This window comes from Acomys minous, assembly GCF_964271855.1.
Source record: "Acomys minous genome assembly, chromosome: 2".
In the NCBI taxonomy this organism is placed as follows: domain Eukaryota; kingdom Metazoa; phylum Chordata; class Mammalia; order Rodentia; family Muridae; genus Acomys; species Acomys minous.
In genome coordinates, this window is record NC_140484.1 from 117,979,226 (window position 1) to 118,003,706 (window position 24,481).

Consider the following 24,481-nt stretch of genomic DNA (forward strand, 5'->3'; position numbering starts at 1 on the left):
TTTTCCAAAGGGCTTGTGACCCTGCAAAAAGTAACCTCTGCCCTCAGCCCTGAGAGAAGTAGCATGCATGGGTCAGAGGACCTGTGAGAATCTCAGGGCTCCTCATGAAGCCAGTTGAGCATGTAGAGACATGAGCCCATTGCATTTCTGACATGAGTGCAAGTCAGTAGCCCCAGGCATGCCTCGGTTCTTACTCATTTTCTAATGAACCACATGCTGTGCATTCTTTTCTTTTTTGCAGGAAACTGCACAGACACAACTCACTACTGTATGTTCGTAAAGCACCTTAACCTGTGCTCTCTGGCCCTCTACAAACAAAGGTGCTGCCAGGCATGCCAAGAAGGATAAAGCTTTGGCAAGGTTGTCACGCTGCGCTGCTGTGGTGAGAAAGGAAAACTCTAGAGGCTCTTCCCCCCAGACCCCTGGTTCAAAGCCACATACTTCCTGGAGTCTCTAAAGTCTACAGTCAAGCAGGGGGTGATGCAGAAACAGTGCCTGCTACAATTTTGTAACCTTACCTTTTCCAGCGGTTGGTTTTTAATTCCTGATGTATTCTAGGATGAACATAAATGCATCAGCAGCCATGCCTTTGGTGTTGGGACCTCACCATGAGCACACTATCACCTACTGTGATTTGTAGACCTTTGCAACAAGTGGTCCATCCCAAAGACGCTGTAACTGAGGATGTCTCTCAAGTTGTAGAGTTTCGGCACATTTGTGCAATCTTTACATCTTAAAGCTCTGGTCAGTAACTGTTCAGATGTTGGTATCAATGGAATTTTTATAGATCCTTGTGTTTATTATGTGGAGGCAATCTCCCTGGACAACTTATAATACCAACGGAGCCAAGGATTCGACACAAATGACATCTTGTCTTCCCTCTTAAAGCATCTATGGAAGAAAACACAGTAAACATGGCTGCCATTTTCATAACTGCAGAAATCTGTGACCCAATGAGGCATCTTGAAAATCAAAGAAGAGGAAAAGCTGACTTTTTTCTACTGATTTGATTTGAAGTATATTCAAAGCTTTCTCTTAAGAGCTGTGAATGAAACTTTTTCTAAGCATATTCTCTTGCACACAGAGATCAAAGCCTTATTAGATGTAATTTATGCATACAATATTCCTGAGGATTTTTATTCTGGAAAGTTTATAAGAAAGTAACATAAATAAGATACATGATAGTTGAAAAAATTGTTTATGGTATATGACTATCTTAATTTCAACTGATTTTGTCAATAAAAATAAGGTCACTTAAGATCAGGGTAGAAATAACCATTGGGGTTAAGAGCTAGAGCTGGGACTTGGGTTGTGTGTTGGGGAAGAAGGGCTGAATTCATCTTGGACTAGCACTAGGACTCAGTTAGGTGAGAAAGGAAGTTGCATTATGGTTAAGACCAGGGCCAATTCTAAGGTTAGGGCCAGTTTAAGATGGGGTTGGTCTCTCAGGCCAGTGTTGGTGTTTGTGACATTGCAGTAAATTTTGCTGCTGAGGAAGGTTCAGGCTAGAATTCAATTTTAACTCCTCCAACTGATTCAACTATGGGGACCTTTCTATGATGTTTTACCAGTTATGGCTTTAGATGCTACTCAACCCCAAATCAGTGGTACTGCTTCTTTACTCGGTATCTGGGTTGCTTGCACAAATAGTGCCCAGTCTCCTGGCATGCAACCTTTCCTGAGGCAGGTTGTGTTGGACCTACCTCCTGACCAACATGTGAACAACACATTGTGGCTTTGTGTTTGTCTCTAGAGGAGCTTACTGAGCCTCTTTGCCATCTTCTAAGCACAGGTCTCTCTCCCATTCCAACTTCGGCCTCACCAACACTGGGATGAACGCTACTGTAGGTAGAGGGTTTGGTGGTCTGGAAGAGACAGGGGAAAGGAAAGAGCACACCAGCCCTTGAGTTGTTAGTCATCAATCACACTTGATTGTTGAAATTATTAAGTTAAAAGAAAGATCCCTTGTAAAATACTCTGTATATATTTATTATATGACTCAAAGGTGCAATATTTTATTTTGTACAGTTTGTAATAAAGACATGGGACATATATTTTTCATACTAACAAAATTACTTATTAAACTGCTTCACCTTTGTATTTAAGGTTAAGAGAACCAATTTTCAGTTGCTAATGTACTTTCATCTTGTTAACATTCAAATGGCATTCCTGTGTACTGTATTTTACTACTGTTTTTTTTTTTTAACACAAGAGATGTTTCCCTTTGACCTTAATTCAAAAATAAATTTACTTTTAGTTCCCAATGGCATCTTTAGTGACTTCTCTGTGTTGTGCTTTTGTTAGAAGTTGGGCTGTCCCCTTGCCTGTCCCTTGTTAGTCCAGTAGCTCCCTTAGTGAGGTTGATATCCCAGATAGTCCTCTGTATGCATTATAAGAGTGAGTGATCACAGAAATTCACTGATTCCACGTCTCAGTCCTTTATGTCTTTGTGAATCATCCTTTTAAAAATGGCAATAGCAAAATCATTAGAAGCTTGGGATGGATAACAGGTGTAGAAGTAGGTGCTACATCCATAGAGAGCAGGGTATACCAATTCCCCTTTATAATTTTGAAAGACTTATTTTAGGCTTACAGTAATTTGAGTACATGCCTTGTCTCAAAACATTGCAAACCTCCTCCTCTGCTAGCAATGTCCTCTCTACATTTCTGAATTTGCTATAACTCCTGGGTCTATTAGATACATCATAACTGGATTTGTATTTGGTGCAGCACATTTTATGGGCCTTGGCGAATGTAGAACATGTGTCAAATTTCTTATCCTAAGATCTCCACCCTCTCTAACTCTTTATCTCTTCCCCACCTTAATTTTGTGAAAGATGCCTGTTCTCTGTGTGTCTAGCTTTGTTTCTTGCCCAGGCATTCTTTCCCAAATACTACTTCTGATCATTTTCAGAGATGACTTGTTTTTATTTGTGTGGGCCTATGCCCAAGTTCTGTATTCCATGGATCTATTGTCTGTTCTTTTATCTATGCAACACTGGTTGTTGTCATTTTGGTAAGGCTTTAGGTTGGTTACTGCCAGTCCACCAACTTTAACTTTGTTCTTCTTCCTCAGTGCTGTTTTGACAGTTAAGGGTTTTTGGCTTCTCCATAGTTATATTCAAATCATGTTTTGGTGTCCATTGTAGGAGTTCTCTGCAAACACCATAGTCAGCAGTGTTGATCCAATCCATGTGAGGCAAGAAGGAAGTCTAGTTCAACACAACTCAGTAGCAGATGTTGGTTCAAACTTAAAGAGTCTGACGTTAGATCATTCATTTCAGGCATATTTAAGCACATTACAATTTGGAAAAAAAATTCCCTGGTGGTAATTGACTCAAAAACCATTGTACAACAAAGCTTAAGACATGATTACATCGAGACTCTTTGTAAAATACTTGTAACCTCTTCCATAAAGAGGAGTTCTCTAGATTGAGTGCACATGACATGTTAAAGGACTGGGGAAGAATCTGGTGGGGTCCCAGAAATACAGGCAGTGCAAAGGTCACCAGGCTATAAATCACATCTACTCCCATTGTAAAGTACATAAGACAGTTCCCATAAAGATGGGTCTATAGATTGACTCAGAAAGCAGGCTCAAAATAAGCAATGCTCAAGATAAGGATCTGGGGAGGATAAACTACAGATTGACCGAAATAAACATAGGAGTCTTGGGGAGCCAGGTGTGGGCTGGCCATACAGATAGCATAGGGGTCACCAGGGTATTAACCACATCCTCTCCCAGAGACAGCCCCGCATGCTTAACATTCCTGGTTTCCCTAATGCTTATCCGTGAGCACCTGGACTTAGTATCTCCTACAATTCATAAAGTAACTCACTAAGATTTTGATGGAGATTATATTGAAACTACAGCTTAAGTTGAAAATGGTCATTTTGATAATATCGGGCTCTCCAGTTAATTAATAGAGAATATCTCAAGTGTTGTTTTATCAGAGATTTATAGGCTTTCTCACATAGATATTGAAAACATTTTGTTCAATTTATATTTCATAATTTTGAATTATTATAATGTAAATACTGTTTTTTAATTAATTTATTCAGAGGAGCCATCCTGGGTCTGGAATTCAGGAACCAGAGAAGCAGGTAAAGAGAAGTACTGGGGGTTGAACTCAGAGCCAGGCAAGTGCTCTACTGCAAAACTCCATTCATAACCTAGTAAATGGCTTTTGTATGTCATACAGGCAACATTATAATTACTTTCTTTCTAGAAATTGTTGTTTAGTTTGGGGGAATTGTTAGACATAAATTATTGTCATGAGTGAACAAAGTTTTATTACTTCCTATTCTGTGTACTTCTGGCCACTTTTTGTGCTTTGCTGCATCAACCTAGACCTCTAGTCTGTTAGAAATGGGTGTGGGGAGGAATTCTGGCCTTGATCCTAGTCCAATGGGAATGCTCCAAGTTTTTCATCACTAGGCATGGTATTAACTAAAAGGTTCTTGTGTACAGTCTATGCAGCTGAAGAATTTTTCCTCTATTGTTAATTACTTAAAGTCTTATAATAACTGTTGAATTGGATAAATGCTTTCTCAGGATATGTTGTCTGATCAGGTGATTGTTTTAGTCTTTTTTTTGCCACAGAAATGAACTTTATATTTTATTTAAATCTGTTTTTAATGTATTAAATAAAATTGACAAAAGAAAGAGGGGACAAAACTCTGAGGATCTACACAACAATGAGAGCAGTGGGAAACCCAGCACACCCTTTTTTGATAGCAGTCTGGAAACTCTTATGTTTGCAACATCTCAAACAGGTACTAAAAAATTGTGTGTGGGTCTCTCTCCTCTCTCCTCTCTCTCTCTCTCTCTCTCTCTCTCTCTCTCTCTCTCTCTCTCTCTCTCTTTCATGGAGAGCAAACCAGTAGGCAGTGTTCTTCCACAGCCTTTGCTTTTATTCCTTCCTTAAGCTTCCTGCCTTGAATTTCTGTAAACTTCCCTTTATGATGAACTATAAGCTGTAACATGAAATAAACCCCCTTCTCCTCAATTTTCTTTTGGACAACAGAAGACAAACCAGAAAATAAATTGGTATTCAAACCATATGGTATTGATGTGACAGACCTGGCTATGTGTTTCAACTCTGGGATAGAAAAGCCACTGAGTAGTTTAAAGCTTAATGAGCCAGTCTGTGGGAGATTGAGCAGGTGATGAGTCCTGGCTTGTGAAGTTTCAGAGGGAAGTAAAGACAGTCAGGACTATTGGCATAATATATTTGAATTACAGATCTGTAGATTCTGGGTCAGGTAAACTAAGATTCAGTTTTGATTAATAAGAGACCAGCATCACTGAGGTAAAATCTTCAAATTGTTCTCTTAGAGTCAGCACAAGAAGCTGTGGTCCACAGATGTCCAAGGCTGCATCTCAAGCTGGCAGCTCAACTTGGTAAGAATGTTCCCATGTTGTGTTATTTGGGTTACATAGAAGCTGCAAGACTGCAGGGGTCATGGAGAACAGCCTAGGCCCTGTGAAAGCCCAGAACACATTGGCCAAGTTGCCGTCTCCTGAGTAGTGGAAGCTCCAGAATTAAAGGATTCCAGGAGAAAGGTTAAGGCTTTGCATCATGAGGCAGGCTTGGAGGCCACTGGTGAAAGTGAAAGCCCAGCATATTGGAGAAGAAAAACCCAGGTATAATCAAGGATATAAGCAAGTGTGGGGTGGAGCTGGCCTGATCCAATGAGACAAGCTGGGTGTGGTACAGATGATAGAGATGGAGAAGTTTGGTGCTCAAAAGGCCATGAGTGAGGAGTCCAAGACACTGGGCACGGAGCTATTTATACTGATAGATGTTGATTCTGCTTTATTGTAACTGTGCGTCTTGGAATAAAAAGTCTATGACTTTTGTTTTACAGGAGGCAACAGTTGAGAGACTTTGGATTTTTAAAGAGATGCCGAATATTTTAAAGAGACTGTTTGAATTTTAAAGACTGTGAGATGTTTAAATTTGTACTATGCTTTATATGTGATATGAACACGAGATCTTGGGAATAAACAAGAAGGGATAGGTTATGGTTTAATAGTCATGCATTTATGTGTCAAGTTGACAAGGGTTCAATTTCACTGTTTAGTTTTTTTTTAATCCTATATATTGTATTTTGATCATATTCTTTCCCTGTCCCCAATCCCTCCCCACCTCACTATTCCCTCAACTTTATGTTCATGTTCTCCCTTCCCCCTTCTCTCTCTCTCAAAAAAAAAAAGTAGGAAAAACAACAACAACAAAATCAAAACAGATAAGCAAAAAAGAAAAAGAAAGGAAGAAAACCAATAAGACAAAAATTTTGTGGTTAGATTTTTTTAAAATCAGCGTGACACAAGCTAGAGTCATGGAGGAAGAGGGACTCTCAGTGCGGGACATCCCTCCATCCGACTGGCCTGTAGGCACATCTGTGGGCATTATCTTGATTAATGATTCTTCCTATTTATCTTTCAAAATTCAGCTCAGTCTAAAGAGAGATGTTCCTGAACTTTCAGCTGAGTGTCTTATGCTGTGCTCTGTTCCAATCTCAGGTTTCACATCTATTATGTAAGGTTACAGTGAGACAGACAATGTGCCATGTGTTCTTAGCCTAAGGAAGGCTGCTTCAGAAAATGCCAGTAAATGTCTTAAGGGTGACCTCTGTTCAGAGAGCAGACCAATCCCATCAAATGACAGGGGGATTTGAATATTGAACATTGGAACATGAGCCACGATGATGAGAATGGGGTAATATTACCCAATTTAAAATTTTGATTTTTATAATAGTATTTTCATTTTAAAATAGTGGATATCTAATTATTTATAGGTAAATCTAGATAGGAATTTTTTAGAAGTTCTATCTCAAATAAGATGATACAGAAATGACTTCATGAAAATCAACAAATTTTATTAAGTGGATTACACATAGAAACATAATTTTTAAGTTGTTATATTTTATAATAAATGCAAATATGGAGAATCACTTCCAATTGGTTAAAATATTTCATAAAATATTATTAGTTCATCCTTATTACATATTCTTAAGCAACTATAGAAATATTATAATTAATTTATATTAAGGTCATCTTACTTTCTACACATAATCATTTATTAAAACACTTGATTTAAGTTCACTAAAAACTTTCAGCATTTTTAAGTGTGGTATGTTATTCCATGTCCTTACTGGTGTCTCTTCCCTTTCTTTCTCCACACTTATCTTTATACTTTGAGTCATGAACAAGGTAGCTATGGTCTCTACCAATGAACAGTAATCTTGGATGTGGCCACTGGATGCCACTGGATGCTCAGGTACCTGGGTTTATTCTGAAGATTTTGTCAGAGTTGGAAGTCTTTCCTGAAACTGTTCCAGCAAATATTTTCCAGCCATTTATATCAAAGTATTTAATCTAAGTTTTCTATTCTCTGCCATAATTTATAGGGTCCTTATGAAGCTACAGTAGGCAGATGCCTTCTGCATATTCATAAACTCACAGCAAATTAGGCTATTTTTATAGTCCTTGCTGTATGGAGACCAGGCACCGTGTATTAAGTTTGTAGCTTTCTTTATTTGGAAAGGAAAAGGTTCAAAAAGTATCTGAGGGTTTGTTAATAGTTCCTTAGATCTGTACTTTGTGCATTAAAATGTATTATATGATTTGCTGCTCCCAACAAACTTTTATGAGGTAGGCAGAACCAATATTCTTTTACAGATGAACCACAGAGCTATGTGTATGAACCGGTTGCTTACAGTGGCACAAACAGAAGCTGAAGATTATAGCACTTGAATTCTAGTCCTTTGATTCCCAGACTATATGACTTGTCTTTAAACCACAATGTCTCTTGCTATCTTGAACAGGGCAAGGAACACAGAAGTAGTCTCTGACATCAACAAAAACCTGATTTGTTCAATGCTCTGTAGATGTGTTGAAGGTGAATGAATGAATAAATTAATGAATGAGTAAATCCTGGATTTTTTCAGAAGAGTAATCCATATTTCATCTTCAATTTTGTTCTAGCCAGTCCCAATGTACTTGAGAAGTGACACTGAGGGCAACTGTGTGCATACCTATAAAATGACAAGTCTGAGGACAAACCATGAGACAGCACATGTAGATGAGTATGCACATCATTTAGGCTTCAGAAATGCCTGTTAAAGAACGTTCTTGGATCAGACGACTGATACAGGTGGACTGCACGTTTCAGGCTAGCCTGTGCTAAATGGGAAGACCCTAGTTCAAAAAGTGAAACAAAGTAACAGAGAGCATTCTTGGTTAAAAAATTAGTACAAAATAGATTTGGGAATTCTGATATATATGTTGCAACTTGTTCAAAAATAATGCGGTATAGCTCATAATATATTTCACTATAAAAGTTTGGGTTTCTCTTTTAAAAACCAACTATTCATTAGCTTTCTTTTAAACATTATTTGATTACTAAACAGCCTTCACTGCAGGAATAATTTTGCGAAAGAATTTATGTCCTTGGGAATTTGTGTTTTCAAATATGTAACCTGGTGGAGAAGGATAACTAGCTGGGCAGATTTCCTGTTTCTTGGGTGTGTATTGTATAGAATACATGGTGACATCATCAAGTGGAGCCAAACTCTTAGGAGCAGCATTTAAAGGCCTGCAGCTCTCTGTTGGAATCAATTCATGTGGCACAAAGTGAGATCTGAAAGTGCTCAAACCATCAAATTTTCCAGATGGGTTGGGAATCTGTTGCTGCTGCTTAATAAGTCCTTGACGACAACTTTCCCACGCTGGAAAATCTTCCTTCATGGTGCTTTTTCCTTGGAAAGGAAAATTGCTTTTCCTTCTGTGAGAAACTGGCCTAATGGCAACAACGCGGCTGGTCTGATAGGGAACATAGTCGAGGTGGCTGGTGCTGTTTAACTGCATGTTTCCTGAAGGGGGCACATACTCTGCTACCTTCTTGACTTCGGGTGGTGGGATTTCCCATGGTTGGAAGCTGTCACGGAATTCAGTGCTTCCTTTGAACTGAGCGCTTTGGGTCACCCTGGTATAGGCAGGTCTGCAGATTTTTGCAGTTTCCCCAGTAAGACCCTGGAAGTCATTCCGGTGAGTGGTGAGATCCTCGAAAGGCTGGTCAGTTGGCTTATACACTTCTTTTGGCCTTGCAAACTTGACTTCTAGCTGATGAGGTACAAAATCTCGACGATGACTTGTATCACCATTAAAAGGGGGGACAGAACACTTGACCACAGAGCAGGGCTTAAAGCTGTGCCTAGGCCTTATCTCCCGGGGAACGTAGTCATCCTGAAAGGTAGTTGAATTTCCAAATTTCACATCTGGGGGATGGTAAGCTTGCTCTGGTTTGCACAGTTCACATTTCTGAATAGCCCAAGATCTATAATCATCTTGAAAATTAGAACAAACAAAACACTTTTAAATACTGAGGGAAATAACTATCTTTGAAGAATACTGATTAATTTCTCTCATTGCCAACCATACTCTGATTTCTTTTAGATTCACAAACACTAACATTAAGTATGAAGTTTTCCCCATATTTTTTCTTTTTGTTTTTTTCCCATCATTTTTTACTTTCAGATTTGTTTGATTACATACAAGGGCATATTGGTACACGTGAGCTTGACTGTGGATAGAAAGCTAAGTAGACTATGTTGTGGGTGAAGACAGTATAAAATGTACTGGTTAGGGTTGTCACTGTAACTCACAAAAATGCTAATATCAACTATAAAATTTATTAAGGGCTTAAAGTAAGACGCTTCAAAGAGGAAGAAGTCAGTGCCTTCATTATGTATCTTATGAGCTACACAAGTTCGCCAAGACCAAAAACATTTACTAGTCAACTGATCAACTTTTTAATTATCTTATAACTTACAGGAATGGCCTTCAGAATCTTTAAAATAAAAATTAAAATATCCTACACACACCAGTTGCTCAATTTGAAGGAGAATTTTCACATTTCAGTGCTATTCTGGTCAAAGATAAAGATTCCATAGATTATTGGGGTTTAAGGCGTATCCAGGAGATACAGACCAGGAGCCCAAACTGAGTGTGTTCAAAACTGTATGTGCACCTGGAGCAGTGGCTCATTCCTGTAATCCCAGTACTCTGAGAGGCAGAGGCTAACCTGGTCTATAAAGCAAGTCCAAGACAGCCAGGGCTACACTGTCTCAAAAATATAAAAAACAAACAAAGCAAAACAAACAAACAAACCAAGAAAACCTGTATGTGCAATTTAGAAGTGAAGATCTGAGAATTAGAAGCTAAGATCTGAGAGTTAGAAGTTCAATATCTACAGCTTACTTAAACCACAGATGAAAAACTGAAGTGTTTATATTTCAGTGAAGGCTTCTTTACTTTAGAAATAGATTGTCTATTTCTAGATAGAAAAGTAGTAAGCTGAGCAATATGGTAAAATTTACCTTACCCCACAAAAGTATTTTAAAATACCAAAAATAAATTATAAATGGCAAGTATTTTTCATACTAGACAATGTAGTTATCTGAGAAATGTAAAATTTACTGCATCCCTGAAAGCATTTTTAAATATCAAAAATTAATTTATAAAGACAAGCTTTTTATGTATAATGTAAGACAATAAAATGAACCAATGTCTAGAGAATGAATATTGGACTAGTTAAACCTTGCATATTTACTGTGGCTACCAAGTGTAAAAAAAAAAATAGTTCCTCCTTCATAGATATTCCTGCTGAGTTTTAGACTAAGTGATTAAGCTACTGATGCTTAGTGAGAGTGGAAACCCAGCCAAAAAACAGACAAGCTTTAAATTACCAGAATCTTATGAAGCCACGTAGAAAGAAAAGCACTAGACCAGTCTTGTGACCCTAAGGTTGAAAATCAAAAACCAGATGGAAGAACGTAATAGAATAGCATGAGGTAGTGTTCAGACTGATGGCAGACAGAAGCCATATTCCTACCGACTTGTATAGAAACAACTGGAGAAGGCCAGTCTGGAGGATAGCAACGACAGCAGATGTGTGAAGGAAGCAATGATGTTCTGAGTGAAATCATGTACCTATTAGCCAGAGCACTCCCCTCCAGCTCCCTCTGTACCTGACAACTTGCCACTTACAATTCACATGAATCTTTTTCTTGAGCTACCATAAAGGAATATCTGAACTTTAGAAACTACAGTGTAAAATTATAGCACTATTTTCCGGGAACTAAAAGGAAATCAGAGATGTTAATAAAGGTTTATAGTTTCAAATAGTCATACTGGGAATGTCTTTTCTGCCAAAGTGACAAGAAAAAAACATTTATTTTAGGTGAATAAGTGAATAAATAGAAAAAAGTATTTCCCAATACTAGAGTAACCTGAGCTTTCTAAAAGGAAACAAGAAAATGGACGGGGAGAGAGAAGTGTTGATAGTATGAAGCAGTATACATATTAATTCTTTTTAAGTTTCTAATCTCAGTCACAGGATTATCACAGAGCAGGTGTTGGCAAGTGTTTTCCTGCAATAGCTACATAGCAAATATCTTAGGCTGTGAAGCGTAAACACAAGTCTCTAAACGTATAGTGCCTATTGCAGCTGCTCAATTCTATCAGTGTGGTAGGAATGCCGCAATAGGTGTATGGAAAGGAATGGGTGTGTCGCTCTATTCACAAACGGAGGGCTGACTTGGCCTACAGGCCAGTTTGCTTACTCTTGCTTTAAAGTTTACAGTATACATTTTTAACAAGTCACAATCCACTTCTGAGTAATATTGTTCTGATTTACACATGGAGTTTTGCACCACAAAGATGGGGACATACTGAGAGACGCATCTTTACAGTTCTTTCACTATGGGAACATCAGTGTTCCAAAGCATCTATGACCTCACTAGTGGGTATCACCTTAGTGGACTGTGGTTGTAAAAGCATTCTACTGCTGACTGACTTGTTACAGTGCACATGACTGAGGAGTAACAGCTAAGGTACAGCACATTTCCAATTCCTACCTCTTCTACTTTGTACTTTTTGTTTGTTCTTGTTTTTCTAAACAGGGTTTCTCTCTGTGTAGCCTTGGCTGTGCTTACTTTCTGAGCCTTCTGCATCTACTTGCTAAGTACCAGGGTTAGAGGTATGTGCCGCCATATTTGGGTTTATAGTATCTTTCACATTAAGCAGTCTGTGTATTTCTACATACTTTTTAGATTACAAATGAAACCTGCTTGGGTTTTAAAAGCTTTCCGGGTCCATATTTTCATATAATTCATTATTTTTGGAAAACATTTTCTGTTAAATCTTCAGGTAATTCTGTTTTCTTTCCCAACTTCTGGTGTCCCAAACACATTTGTTAGGCCCACTCAAAGTGCTCTAAAGCTTTGTGCTGCTTTCCCCTCCATACATTTGGTTTATACTAACTTCTCTGAAGTCCATGGCTCCTCCCCAAGTGAACTCTTATCTATTCAACCACCTATGCAAGGCTTTGTCATCTCTGTTATTTCTTGTAGTTATCACATTTTTCCTTTTGTATCTTCTATCTCTTGGTTAATTTTTCCATTTATATTTCTGACCATCAGTCATAACTTTTTGATTCTTTAACTGATCCAGAATCTGGTTCCTTTCTGGTTGAGCTTTCCCTTGGTCTCATGACAAGGTATTCTCCCCTTCTCTTCTCACTTTCCTTCCTTTTTATAATTTGAAAACTAGACATCATATGCACGGTAGATACTTATATCAATAATACTTATATTCAGAAATGAATCTACATTCATTTTCCAGAGCTTTATTGGGTGTATGTTTGGTCCAACCCATAATTAAGTTTGGGTCTCTTTGTTTTTATGCTTACCTTCAGCGGACCAGCAGCTTCACATGCCTTTGGTATTATGTGTTTAGGTTGAAGACTGATTTGCTGGGAAGTTTCTCATTAGCTGTTCCGTCTTTATATTTTTACTTCAGGAAATGTGTATCTCCATATCCTGCCCTTTCTCAAAAGTAGATTGATGTTACTTAGCCGAAAGTGCGGTGTATTGCTGTGTGGACAGGGAGGACTATCTGTTGCTTGTCTTGAGCTCTGTCCACCCTGAGCCACAGAGGCAGAGCTTTGCGGGGGGCAGATGTTCCTATCCCTTTACAGTAGCTCTCTAGTGCTTAGTCCCAGGGACATCTCCTCCTTTCATGTTTAAAAGTTTTGTTTGCTTCTTACCTCCTTTCTCTTGTTACCAAGCTACACACTCACCTTGCACTGATGTCTCTCCGGTGGCACTCATGCTTCTGTTCTGTTAGTAGATTGTGACCTCAGCTTTCTAAAGGATTCATGGACACTGTTGATTCTCTACATTGTGTACCTAGCTTTTCCCTCTTTGGTTGAGACACTCTCTTCAGTTTTTTGGCATCTTACTCAGAAGTTGGAAATTCTAGGTCATCTTTATCATTTTAAATTATACCTTTAATTCTACATATTTAGTGTATCTAACAAATATCTACTTGAAGTGTATTTCTTGAGCTAATTTTAGTAAATTATGTTTTTCAAAGACAGCTGAGTATATCATTACTTGCTTTCTCTCATATGTTCTTTCCCATCTCATACTACTATTTCTATACTTTTGAATTAGTATAGTTTTTATTAAACCATATTATTAGAATTTTGATAAGCCTTTCTGCATTTTTCCATTAAAACCACTTACTTTCACTCATTCGGGAATATGTTTTGAACATTTCCAGAATAACAGCTTCCTTAACACCACTGTTCTAACATATTTCAATCCTTTGTTTGAAAACATACCATGACTTTATGAAATCAATATTAACTTTACCTACATATTTTCTATTTGGGCATTTTACTTTATCCATTCCTGAATCCCACGCATCTATCTGAATCATTTTCCTTCAACTATGACACAGTCTTTTACTGTTCTGTAGTCCTGCTCTGCTGCTAGTGGAATATCTCAATTTTTGTTTTAAAGAATCTGTATCAAGTATTTGAAGACTGTTTCACTAGCTATAACATTTTGAGATTTAGTATGTTTAAATTTTTGTTTTGTTTTTTGAGACAGGGCTTCTCTATGTAGCTTTGCTAGGCTGGCCTCAGACTCACAGGGATCCTCCTGCCTCTGCCTCTCGAGTGCTGGGATTAAAGGTGTGCGCCACCACCGTCCAGTTTTAAATATCTTTCTAGTGATGTTTAAAACATTTCTACAGGTTGCTTTCATTTCTTTGTATTATTTTTCTCTCCGCCAAGGCTTCCCAGATCCTCCTCACCCATCCAGCTTCATGTTCTATTAAAAAAGTGCAAACCCTACCAAGCTGTAACAGACCACACGCGCGTGCGCGCGCGCGCGCACACACACACACACACACACACACACATACACAGGAAAACACAAAACTAACACTGATCAACCACCCCTGAGCATGAGTCCTGCCTCGAGTGTGGCTGATACAACCCGCATCACTCAGTTGGGTAAAATTGGTATTTCCAAGCAAGTAGCAACTGCAAATAACTTCTTAGTTAGAGATCTTTGTGCCTTCTTCTGCTTTCTACACGTGGACTTGTTGGCTTGGATCTGCACAGGTCTTGTGCATGCTGTCACAGCCTCTGTGAGTTCATAAGTGCATTAGCCCTGTTGTGTCTGGAATTGCTGTCAATCACTTTTGGCTCTTAAAATCTTCCTGCCTCCTCTTCTAAATCAATCCCTGAAATGCGAGGGCAAGGGTTTGACACAGACATGCTATTTAGGGTTGTAAGCTCCCAGATCCCTATTCCATTGGGGTCCAAAATAAAGTCTGGCTTACATCTCTTTCCAGAGATTTTTTCCATAGTCTTCCATCACCTTTAAGAATTCTTTACCAGCCAGGCGTGGTGGTGCACACCTTTAATCCTAGCACTCAGGAGGCAGAGATGGGCAGATCTCCGAGTTCAGAGACCAGCTTGTTCTACAAAGAGAGTCCAGGACAGCCAGGGTTGTTACAGAGAAACCCTGCCTGGAAAACAAACAAAGAAACAACCCCAAAGAAACAAAATACCCAAAACAGAATTCTTTACCTTTTTAAACTGACATTTGCCTACAGGCAGTGTCCTTTGGGTTTATCTATTTGGAACTTAAATCTATGATTCTACCACAAATTTTGGTAGTTTTTTGTGTTTATCTCTTCAGATAGTTCATGAGTTTTTCCATAGGTCTTACAATGTTTTACTATTTACTAGATGTTGTGTATAAAGGAATAACAGAAACTAAATCCTTTTTTGGTAGGAAAAATTTTATCCCTTCAGATATTTGGCAGATAGAGTGTGGGGCATATCCCCTCAGTCCAATTAGGAATTGAGTGAGGTGGACAGAGTCATGCTCTGTGTCTAAATGTCTGGAGGACACGACTTAGATATTTGTAGTAAATTCTTCATTCTAATGCGGCTTTATCTACTAAGCATCTACTCCCAAATAAGGTTCTTGGAATTTTTTGGCTCAGTCTCTCAGCTCATCATGTCCATCAAGCAGTGCAAGTTTCACAAGAAAATCAGCCATGCATATGGGATCTTTGTAGATTACAACCTGGGTCAGCCACATATCAAGCGGCTCCTTGTTTTACTTTTCCCATAGTGAACTGGCTCTCTCTATGCCAAGTTTGATCCTCAGCCTAGACTTAGACTTGGCAAATATGCTCACCGAATTAGCAGCTCATCTATAAGGTGGTCAGCACTCTATGAAATTTAGGTCTTTTCCTGCACAGGTTGTCTACTATTAAAAATATGTAATTTTAAAAACATTGTCTTCTTAGTTGTTATGATAAAAACAACAGTTTTCTACTACTAATGACCCAGAAGACCTTATAAAAATGTGCAATGTAGTTGAGCATGGTGACACACACCTGTAATGTCAGGACTTGGGAGATGGAGACAGGTAGACCAGGAGCTCAAGGGCATCCTATCACACAGCAAGGTTAACACCATCCTGGGCTACATGAAATTTGTTTTAAAAAATATAATAGTTATAAAATGTCCCACCTGTCAATCAAAGCTTTTGCCCATATGACTTCAACCTGCATTTATAGAGTTTATCCCCATTTCTGAGTCTTGAGTCCTGCCCTCAGCAGCTTCACTGAAAAGACCCACCCCTCCTCCACCATCTTAGGCACTTTAGCTTTGGTACATCTGTTCTCTTCCTGAAACATTTCTAAGAGAGCCTGAAGTACTATATTAGCAAATATACTGTTTTGACACCAGTCATCCCTGTGTTAACCCAGGCTAGCCTTGAGGAATACAGGGCAGGCTGACAATGTACTTGGCATCCTCTATCAGCCTTCTAATTGCTGGGATTGTAGATGTGCCTCGGCCAGCTAAGTACAACAGTTTCTGAATTGTTCCACTCACTTTTGCCTTTCTTAACCTAGTCACCCATGAATAAAATATCAGTGTGAATAGTGCTAGAATCAGCCTATGAATGCATATAATCCACTTGAGGTAGTGACTTCATTTCCTGCAGTTAGAAATCCTAATTAGATACTGCTGGATCATATGGCAGTTCCATTTTTAATTTTTTGAGGAATTTCTTGATGGCTCCAGTAATAGCTGTACCAATTTACATTTATATACAGAGGTGTACAAAGTTCCTTTTTTCTTACCAACAAGGGTTCTCATTTATCTTTTGATATTATCCAACGGAATAGATGTGAAGTGGATCTGACCTTGTTTTTCATTTGCATTTCCCTATCGGAGTGAATCTGAGTATCTTGCAAATATTTTGTAAATCCATAAGTAGCAGTTTAACTTCTTGCTGTGTAGCTTTTTAGTTCTATGTAATCCCATGAATGTACTTTGCTTTTGTTGTCTGTGCTTCTGGCATCCTCTATAAATCAAATCCCAATGTCAGTGTTTCTTCTTAGAATTTTACAATCTCAGGTCGTACATTTTTTAAGTCTTTCATCTGCTTTAATTTTTTGTGTGGTATATACAATGTTATTATTTTTGTATGGAGGTTATCCAGTTTTTCTAACACTATTTATTGGAGACTGTATTGTTTTAAAATTGTGTCCATAGCTCCCTTGTTTAAGATTAGTTGGCTATATGTCCTTATATATCCTTTTGAACCTTAATTCTGTTCAAGGGCCTGTGTACCCATTATCTTGTTACTTTCATACTAATGATGGTAGCCTTGAAATAGAATTGGAAACCAGGCAACACTGTACCTCAGACTTTGTTCTCCAAACTGTTTTGACTATTAGTCTTCTGCTGTGTTTATAAATTTTAGAATTGTTTTCGCTATTTTGGAGAAAATGTCACTGGAATTTTGATAGGGATTACATCCAATTTGTAGACTGCTTTGTTTGAGGATTACAGACATTTAGCAATACTACTGCTCCCAATGCATGGGTACAAGAGAGCTTTCTACTTATTTCATCCATGTTTTACAGTTTTCAGTGTATAGATTTTTTCTTTTACTTTCTTAGTTATTGGCTATGAAATTTATGAGTGTCAGCAATGACTCTCCAATCTAGATCTCTGTATTCTCTGTAATTGTAAACACAGCACAGATCTTAAGACTCTTATCAAGTCACAGTGATTTACTTTTAGCATCTACATTTTAATATAAATGAGTTTCTAAGCTGAGGACAGAAACATTTGTTTCATGGAAGCTTGTGTTCAGAATGTAAATCTACTTATCATACTGCAGGGTGTGTTTCTTTTTCAATACTCCATTTCTGTCTTCCCTTTGTCCTCTACTCTAAGACCGTATAGACATCTGCTCTTAGGAAGGTATTCAGAACTATACACACAGAATTACAGTCACAAAATTAAGTACAGTTGAGGTTGTTGTTTCATGCCTGTAAAACTGGAACACAAATAGTGTCTGTCTGTGTTACATATATGCATACAGCATCAAGAGATATTAATATTACTGTTAATATATATTACACAGAAGAAAATTGCTATGATTGTATAAATGCCAAAGTAAAGTCATTTTCACTGATTATCTTCAACGCCAAGATTATTTTTTATGCATTTCAGTATCTCAGTAATTTGCTTGTGCAGTATTTGATTATACTCACTATTCAGTCTTTATTAACTTGCAATGTATTAACTCAGTTTTTCAAAATCAGAAATAACATTATTCGTAACTTCTCCAATAGATTATGCAATATTGGTTCCATGCACTTGACTTACCTGTTTGATGGTAAAGGTTTTAAAAGTAGTCATTAGCTATTACTTAATGATATGTGCCACCACTCTTGAGAAAGGTCTTTGACATAATCAATGGAAAGGATATAAGCTACACATGCAACTATGTTACTAATCAAAGAAAACAGAACAGTGCAGATCAAGATGGACTGTTTTTAAATAAAGACTTTCAAGAATAAATCTTTAAAAAATTCAAAATCATGTAGATTTTTGGTGAAAGAAGAAAAAACCAGAGGCCACCCAGTTGCCTGCGCTCACTTCTGTGAGTGAGCTAACAGTAGGCAACTACTCTCTCACTCCCTTCTTGTTGCAAGCAAGGCTTAGAGGAGCAGGCTTGGTCTGCTGTCACATGGCACTGTCTGTCAGGGGATGGGCATGTTTATTTTATTTTATTCTGAAGTCCAGTATCAAGAATCATCTGCTCATAGATCAGAGGTTTATCCTTCAGGCTAGCCTTTCAAGCAGCAGTTCTCCGTCTGTGGGTTGCCACCGCTTTGGCAAACTTCTATCTCCCAAACTATTTATACTATGACTCTTAACAGTTCTGAAGTAGGAGCAAAAATAATTTTTTGGTTGGTGGTCATCTCAACATGAACTATATTTATTGGAGAGTTGCAGCATTAGGAAGGTTGAGAGCCATTGCTTTAGAGTATAAAAGTAATATTCTGGTTATCAATCTACTAATTTGTTAGTTTACAGGTTGGTCTGGAATATGAATCAAGAGGACAATTTCTACTTTATGTTTTCGACAACAAAGTCTCTGCAGAGTTTCAATTCATTATAGGATAGGAAAGGCTGAAAAGGATAATACTAACTGTGATGCCTTGTTCCCTGACAGCCGTTGCTTTTAGTATGCTTTGAGATACAGACAACTTAGGGGACACATCTGGAAAAGAGTCTAGGACTCCTAATTCCCTGTGAGGTAATTTTGTTTGTGTAACTGGGATTTGCTAACAATATTTTGATCAAAGAGAAGATCGCTCTTTTCTAACCATTGTGGCAAAGTATGACAGTAGAAGATTGCAATTTGATTGTAAAGGTCAAAGCTGGCATTTTTAGGTTTGGGGCCCCTTTGTTTTTACAATGATAAGTTACCTTTATAAGTTGGGACAGTGTCCAGCTTTCCTTTTTTAACTTGCTGTCTTTCCACAGGTCGGACTTTTACCACAGGCTGTACTTTGTAAGGGTTAAAATCTCTCTTGTAGGTAGTACCCAGATCAATTTCCCCCTGTTTGGGTTTATATTCTTCCGGTATGTGGCGAGGCTGCTTGACTACTTCATAAGGGCGATAATCTGACCTGAAATATATATATATATATATATGTGTGTGTGTGTATGTGTGTGTTTGTGTGAAACACGGCCTCATTGGTTTGTCTGTTTTGATTATTTCAGTACTGGAAATCTTCAATTTTGTCTCGAACAATCTATGGCGATATTAAAATGGTAATAGTTGATCATCCAATAGTTGTCTATCCAATGACAAATAAGAAAAGATGTGAAAATTTCTAGCTTTAAAAATCTGAAACAACAGCTTCTCAGTTTGATTTTAAGTGAGTAAAATTCTCAAGAAAGTGGATTTAAAAAAAAAAAACTAACATAGAAAGAAATCTTAAGAGAAAGATTTGATGAGCTGATAAATTTGTCAGGATTACCCCTGTAGCCACTTTGTCAAAAGCCACATTTACCTACATGGACTGCACTTAGGCATAGTTTCCTCCTATTGAAGTTATAACATCTTCCTGTTCATTGTCAAATTGATCACCAACTCTGGCTGAGACAGATGTGAGCCTTACTAAGATTCTGGATTTCTCAGAAGTCCTGGCCGTGGATGGGAATGAAATGGTAAGCTAGCCACCCTGGGCATTACATAACATTATTGTGGCAGAGGTGGTACTGCAGAGGCTGAGACAGTCCTGTGGCATGGAGGAAACTGGAGATTCAGGACTAATCGGCCTGCCTGAATCCAAAGCTTGGCTCCATCATTTGATAACTGCATAACCTTGGATAACTTAGTTAACCTGTCTATACCCTAGCTTCCTTATAAATGAAATTGGATAATAATATCATGTGCATCATAGAGTTATTTTAAAGATACACACTGTCAATTCCGACAGTCACCTATTTGAGCTACAATTATGCTGTTAAAATCAAAACTCTTATACAAGTACACACATAGTCTCTTCCACATTATAGAAACATGCAGGATAGAATGATTCTTTGTACTACATATAAATTACCCTTCTACTTTCTAGGCAATATGATCAGGATAAATAAATCATGTAAGAGTTGTAAGCTCCTGCTTTTAGGAATGCTGGGTACCTACTCCAGGTAATAGGTATTGATTCTAAGAATGGAATGCTGAGAAAACAATAGATGTCCTGTTGGTATGGAACATGGAAATAAATCTAATAACTAGGAAAGTATTTTGAGAAGTTATAAGAGGGAAGTTTACTGGCCTCAAAAGCTAAATAAAAAAGGGTAGCGTGCCAGAGATGACATTTACAAAGGAAAATTGAGTTGATATTTACAGATTGATGAGAGTATTAGCTAGAGAAAAATAAACTAGCGAAGCAAGCAAGGTTTGATAATTCATGTAGTAATTATGGAAGAAATTAGATCTATACTAAACAATAGAGACATTTTAAAGTATTTCAATCAGGGTTAATAGGATTAAATCTGCATGCTTAAAAGACTGTTTTGTCAGGTAAAGTATTGGATTCTGATCAGAGATGCAGAGATGCAGAGAAAAGTAGAACAGGAGGTGTGGGGGTGGGGGTGGGGAGAGGGAGGTAAGAAGAGGAGAGGAGAGGAAAAGAGAGGGAGGGAGAGAGGAGGCGAGACAAGGAGGGAGAGGAGAGGGAGGTAAGGAAGCAGACGCCTTCTTCTAGATGGTGGTAACAGAGAAAAGTACTAAGTATGAGATATTTCAGCTAATTAAAAATCAGTAGAACTTTTTGTTTTCCTTTTTCTTTTCTTTGTTAAAGTAACTTAATTTTTATCTTTTTGCTTTTCTCAAGCTGTGAATTAATTTCTTGCTTCTTAAAGTTAGTTCAACTTCAATCAAATAGCTAGTTAAATTTAAATACTAAGAAAACTTTATGAAGGACAGAAGAGTTGGGCAAAAAATAAGGAAATAATCTCTCAATATTTACTTAAATGTGGTTACTCCTTCCATTTTACCATGGTATGCTTGAAGTTCTTGCTTTGGCTTAAGACTCTGAGGTGGAAGAACATCGTCATATTTTGGATATTTTTCCAAATACTCCGTTGTGGGGCAAGATACGCCAGAATGTTCATAAACCCTTGTGACTCCATGTGGACAACGATGCCGTCTGTACAAACACATAAACTGAAACATTATTTTTCCTTAAAAACATCTTGTTTGGTTATTGCATGCTAACAGGATCGCCAATGAATTCACAAATTCTGAACTTTAGCACAGCTTTTCCCTCTGTGTTGGTGTTTATAAAATAATAAATAAATTGCATGGTAGCCTTATGTAGCAGAAACTGGCTTTGCTCATAGCAGTTCAGTGACTTCTTGTGCTTCTGAAGTAGAAAAGCTAGCAAGTGAGTTTCCTAGTTGTCTGGCAGACACATTTTCTGCTTAGGGTTCATCTACAACAGACACTGCCATGTGACTTTGGGTCAGAGTATAGCTACAGAAGGCAGAGCACAGCATCCACTGGGTGGTGGTGGTGGGCCACGGGATATAGCAGAGGACAAGAGAGATTGGAGCTGGGAGGTGTAGGGCAGCATCCTGATCAGCTATCTTATTTTTCCATGTGTCTAAGAAACTTTAAAGTCAGAAGGGCCAAGAGGCTCAGCAATGTCCACAGAAAATGAGGCCATTGGAAAATGCAAAGTGTGTTTGTCCATATGTGTGTACACATGCGCGTGCATGCACATGTAGGTATATATACATATTGTATATACATATATATTCTGATAGAGCTGCATTGATTAAAAAAAATACAAGTCAAAGCTTTGGAATTTGTCATTGTTCTTAATTGTCCACAAATGCAATGCTTTCACAGCATAACACATCAAAGATTGTGGAAAAATATAAGGCATAAAAGTGCAGACAAATTACAAAAGCAAAAGTCTCCTAGCCTAATAGTTGCAATCCTTAAAAGAAATTTTTCTTTCTTGGCACCAACCAAGGACAATACATGCAGTAAACTCTGAACCCCTACTCAGATCTAGCCAATGGACAGGACGTTCTCCACAGTTATGTGGAGATCGTGGGCTGACTTGGACATGAGCTCTGGTGCTCCCTATTTCACCACTTCCCCTTGGTGGGGAGGCCTGGTGGCACTCAGAGAAAGAATAAGCAGGCTACCAAGATGAGACTTGATAGGTTGTGACCATATGGTGGAGGAGGAGAACAATTGAGATGTAATCTGAGTAAATTAATTAAATAAAATTAAAAAAAGAAAGATTTGTTTTTTCTGCTTTTTAGTTTGCCAGTGCTTGTAGATGTTTATGTTTGTTAAACTGTTCTGTCTTTTTGAAAAAGCAGAAAAAAAAAAGCAGCTCGTAGAAACAATGAAATCAGATGCTCATATTGGGGGAATCAAAATAGTTGAATTTTAGTTTCATGAGAGAGAAAATATGGTATTATGGGTTGGATCTGAAATGTTCATGTTTGGAAGGAACTCTTGCTTTTCTGGAAGGCTTTTGGAAGTTGGCACCTACCTGGTAGAAGTGACTAACAGCAGCCCTTGAAGGATTATAGCCTGGCCTGATTCCCAAGGCGTTCGACTTCCTGGTGTACCAGCAGGTAAAAGCCTTGCTTCATGTTCTAGGAACAAGAACTCCAACCAACATAGCTGACTGCCTTGGGCTGCACCCTCTGAACCTGTGTGTCCAGTCTGGTTTCACTACCAAGGTGATGCCAATGCATCCGACAGATAGTCTTCAACAACAACAACAACAACAACAACAACAACAAAACAACCATAACCACAACAACAAAAATAGGAAAGAGATCTTTCCTTCCAACGGACAGGAGGAAAAAGATGGAGTAGGATGGGGAGGGATTGATGGTGAAGACTCTTTGCCCTGTTTTGAGACAGTGTCCTGTGGAGTTAGCCACATTTTTAAAACCATTGGCCAACTGGGGCTACGTATGTCACAGTAACTCCCTATTTTATCAAAGATTCTTGTACGTCAATTTTAAAAGTGAAAGTAGCAGAGGCGCTGCTCGCAAAGACCCTATGCTTCTGCAAGAGACATTTCAGTAGAAGGTATTAGTAATGGTTCAAAGCCCAAAAGGGGCTGCCTCTTACATTGGCAATGCCCCCACCTCTTTGGATAGTGACATTGTTTGAAGATGGAGAGGCCCCAATATAATGACTGTCCTGATTACTGGATGTGAAAACAACTTGGTTTCTAAGTTCAGATTAAAATACCCTTTTTCTTACACACAGGATGTCTCCATCTATACCTACATACAAACAATGCTTATTATGAAAGACGCAGAGAAACTGCTTTCAGTCCACATGTACTGTAGGTGGTTGCCTTGGAAGGGGATTAGAAATACAAAGATCTTGGCATTACTTATATTTACTTAGCAAGGGTGATCTAATCCCTGGGTCAACAGGAGGGCTGAGGAAAGAGATTGTGTTTACTGGTGGTGGAAGGTTGTTAGGCAAAATTTAAAGACCAAATCCAAGGCTTAGGCTATTTTTGTCTGTCAGACAGACCCCGAGAGAATGCTACCTGGCCAGGACTAAGAATAAGGTTCAGAGGATGGGAAGCCCTGGGCAGCCAACGAGAGACCTTGGATACTGTTCTTTTAAATTAACCGATAGAACTGGTGGGTAGGAGCACAAACTCTCCCCAGATTCCATTACTTACCAGCCATATTTGTTCATACTACTTACCTGGCCTGGATTGTATTTTAGCTTAAATCTTGGGTAGGAAACCTCGGGGCACTGCAAGGAAGAAAAGTTCTGCCCCAGGCAAGGGAGTCAGGGCAAGAGGATGCAGCGAGGTGTGGGCGGCGCTCGCGGCCCCGCCGACGCCACACCGACCCGCCCTTTCTTACCCGCAGGTGCAAATCTGACACAGACACCAGTTTCTCATGCTCTCCGCGCCAGCGTCCTCCCCTCTCTGGGCTTCAGCGGGCTCTTGAGAGCAGCCACAGCGTCCACCGTCGTCAAGGCGACCGCGTGATTCCCTTGGTGACGGGATCGACGCGGCTTCCGGCGGCGTTCTAGACGCACGCGGGTCAGAGGTCGCAGCCCCGCAGGCTCCGCCCCCCGGCGCCCGCGACTTCCGGCCTGAGCGATTCCGGGAGCCTTAGAAGCGTGAGTGAGGTGCATCGTGGAGCCGGTGAGTGGGGGACCTGCTAGGGACGCCGGCAACCAGACGGTGATGGGGACTCGAGGGGTC

At 38.8% G+C, this 24,481-nt stretch overlaps 3 protein-coding genes across 8 annotated transcripts in view; 2 read left to right on the forward strand and 1 right to left on the reverse strand.

The window, feature by feature from the left end:
• Window positions 1–5,769, forward strand: part of ADAMTSL3 (ADAMTS like 3) — a 275,111-nt gene extending 269,342 nt beyond the window's left edge. The window contains exon 30 of one of the 3 annotated variants that reach the window (XM_084756348.1): window positions 242–5,767. In XM_084756348.1, coding sequence (XP_084612474.1) covers window positions 242–280 — 39 coding nt within the window. In that variant the 3' untranslated portion in view covers window positions 281–5,767. Of the gene's footprint in view, window positions 1–241 lie in introns of all 3 variants that reach the window. The other 2 variants (XM_084756347.1, XM_084756349.1) reach the window with 2 other exon arrangements.
• Window positions 5,770–6,864: 1,095 nt separating this feature from the next.
• On the reverse strand, window positions 6,865–24,300 carry SAXO2 (stabilizer of axonemal microtubules 2). 4 transcript variants are annotated; one of them, XM_084756391.1, is made up of 5 exons: window positions 24,135–24,195; window positions 23,971–24,039; window positions 21,236–21,415; window positions 19,179–19,381; window positions 6,865–9,354 (listed from the first exon to the last, which is right to left on the reverse strand). In XM_084756391.1, the coding sequence occupies exons 3-5, from the start codon at window positions 21,256–21,258 to the stop codon at window positions 8,411–8,413; spliced, it is 1,170 nt and encodes a 389-aa protein (XP_084612517.1). In that variant the 5' UTR covers window positions 21,259–21,415; window positions 23,971–24,039; window positions 24,135–24,195; the 3' UTR covers window positions 6,865–8,410. The 4 variants fall into 4 exon arrangements, with proteins under 4 accessions (XP_084612517.1, XP_084612515.1, XP_084612516.1 ...); XM_084756389.1 differs by lacking the exon at window positions 23,971–24,039 and having other exon boundaries at window positions 24,135–24,300; XM_084756390.1 differs by lacking the exon at window positions 23,971–24,039 and having other exon boundaries at window positions 21,236–21,432; window positions 24,135–24,227.
• Window positions 24,287–24,481, forward strand: part of EFL1 (elongation factor like GTPase 1) — a 137,064-nt gene continuing 136,869 nt past the window's right edge. Inside the window, exon 1 of the mRNA XM_084756375.1 lies at window positions 24,287–24,421. The gene's annotated coding sequence lies outside the window, so the exon portion shown is untranslated. The remainder of the gene's footprint in view (window positions 24,422–24,481) is intronic.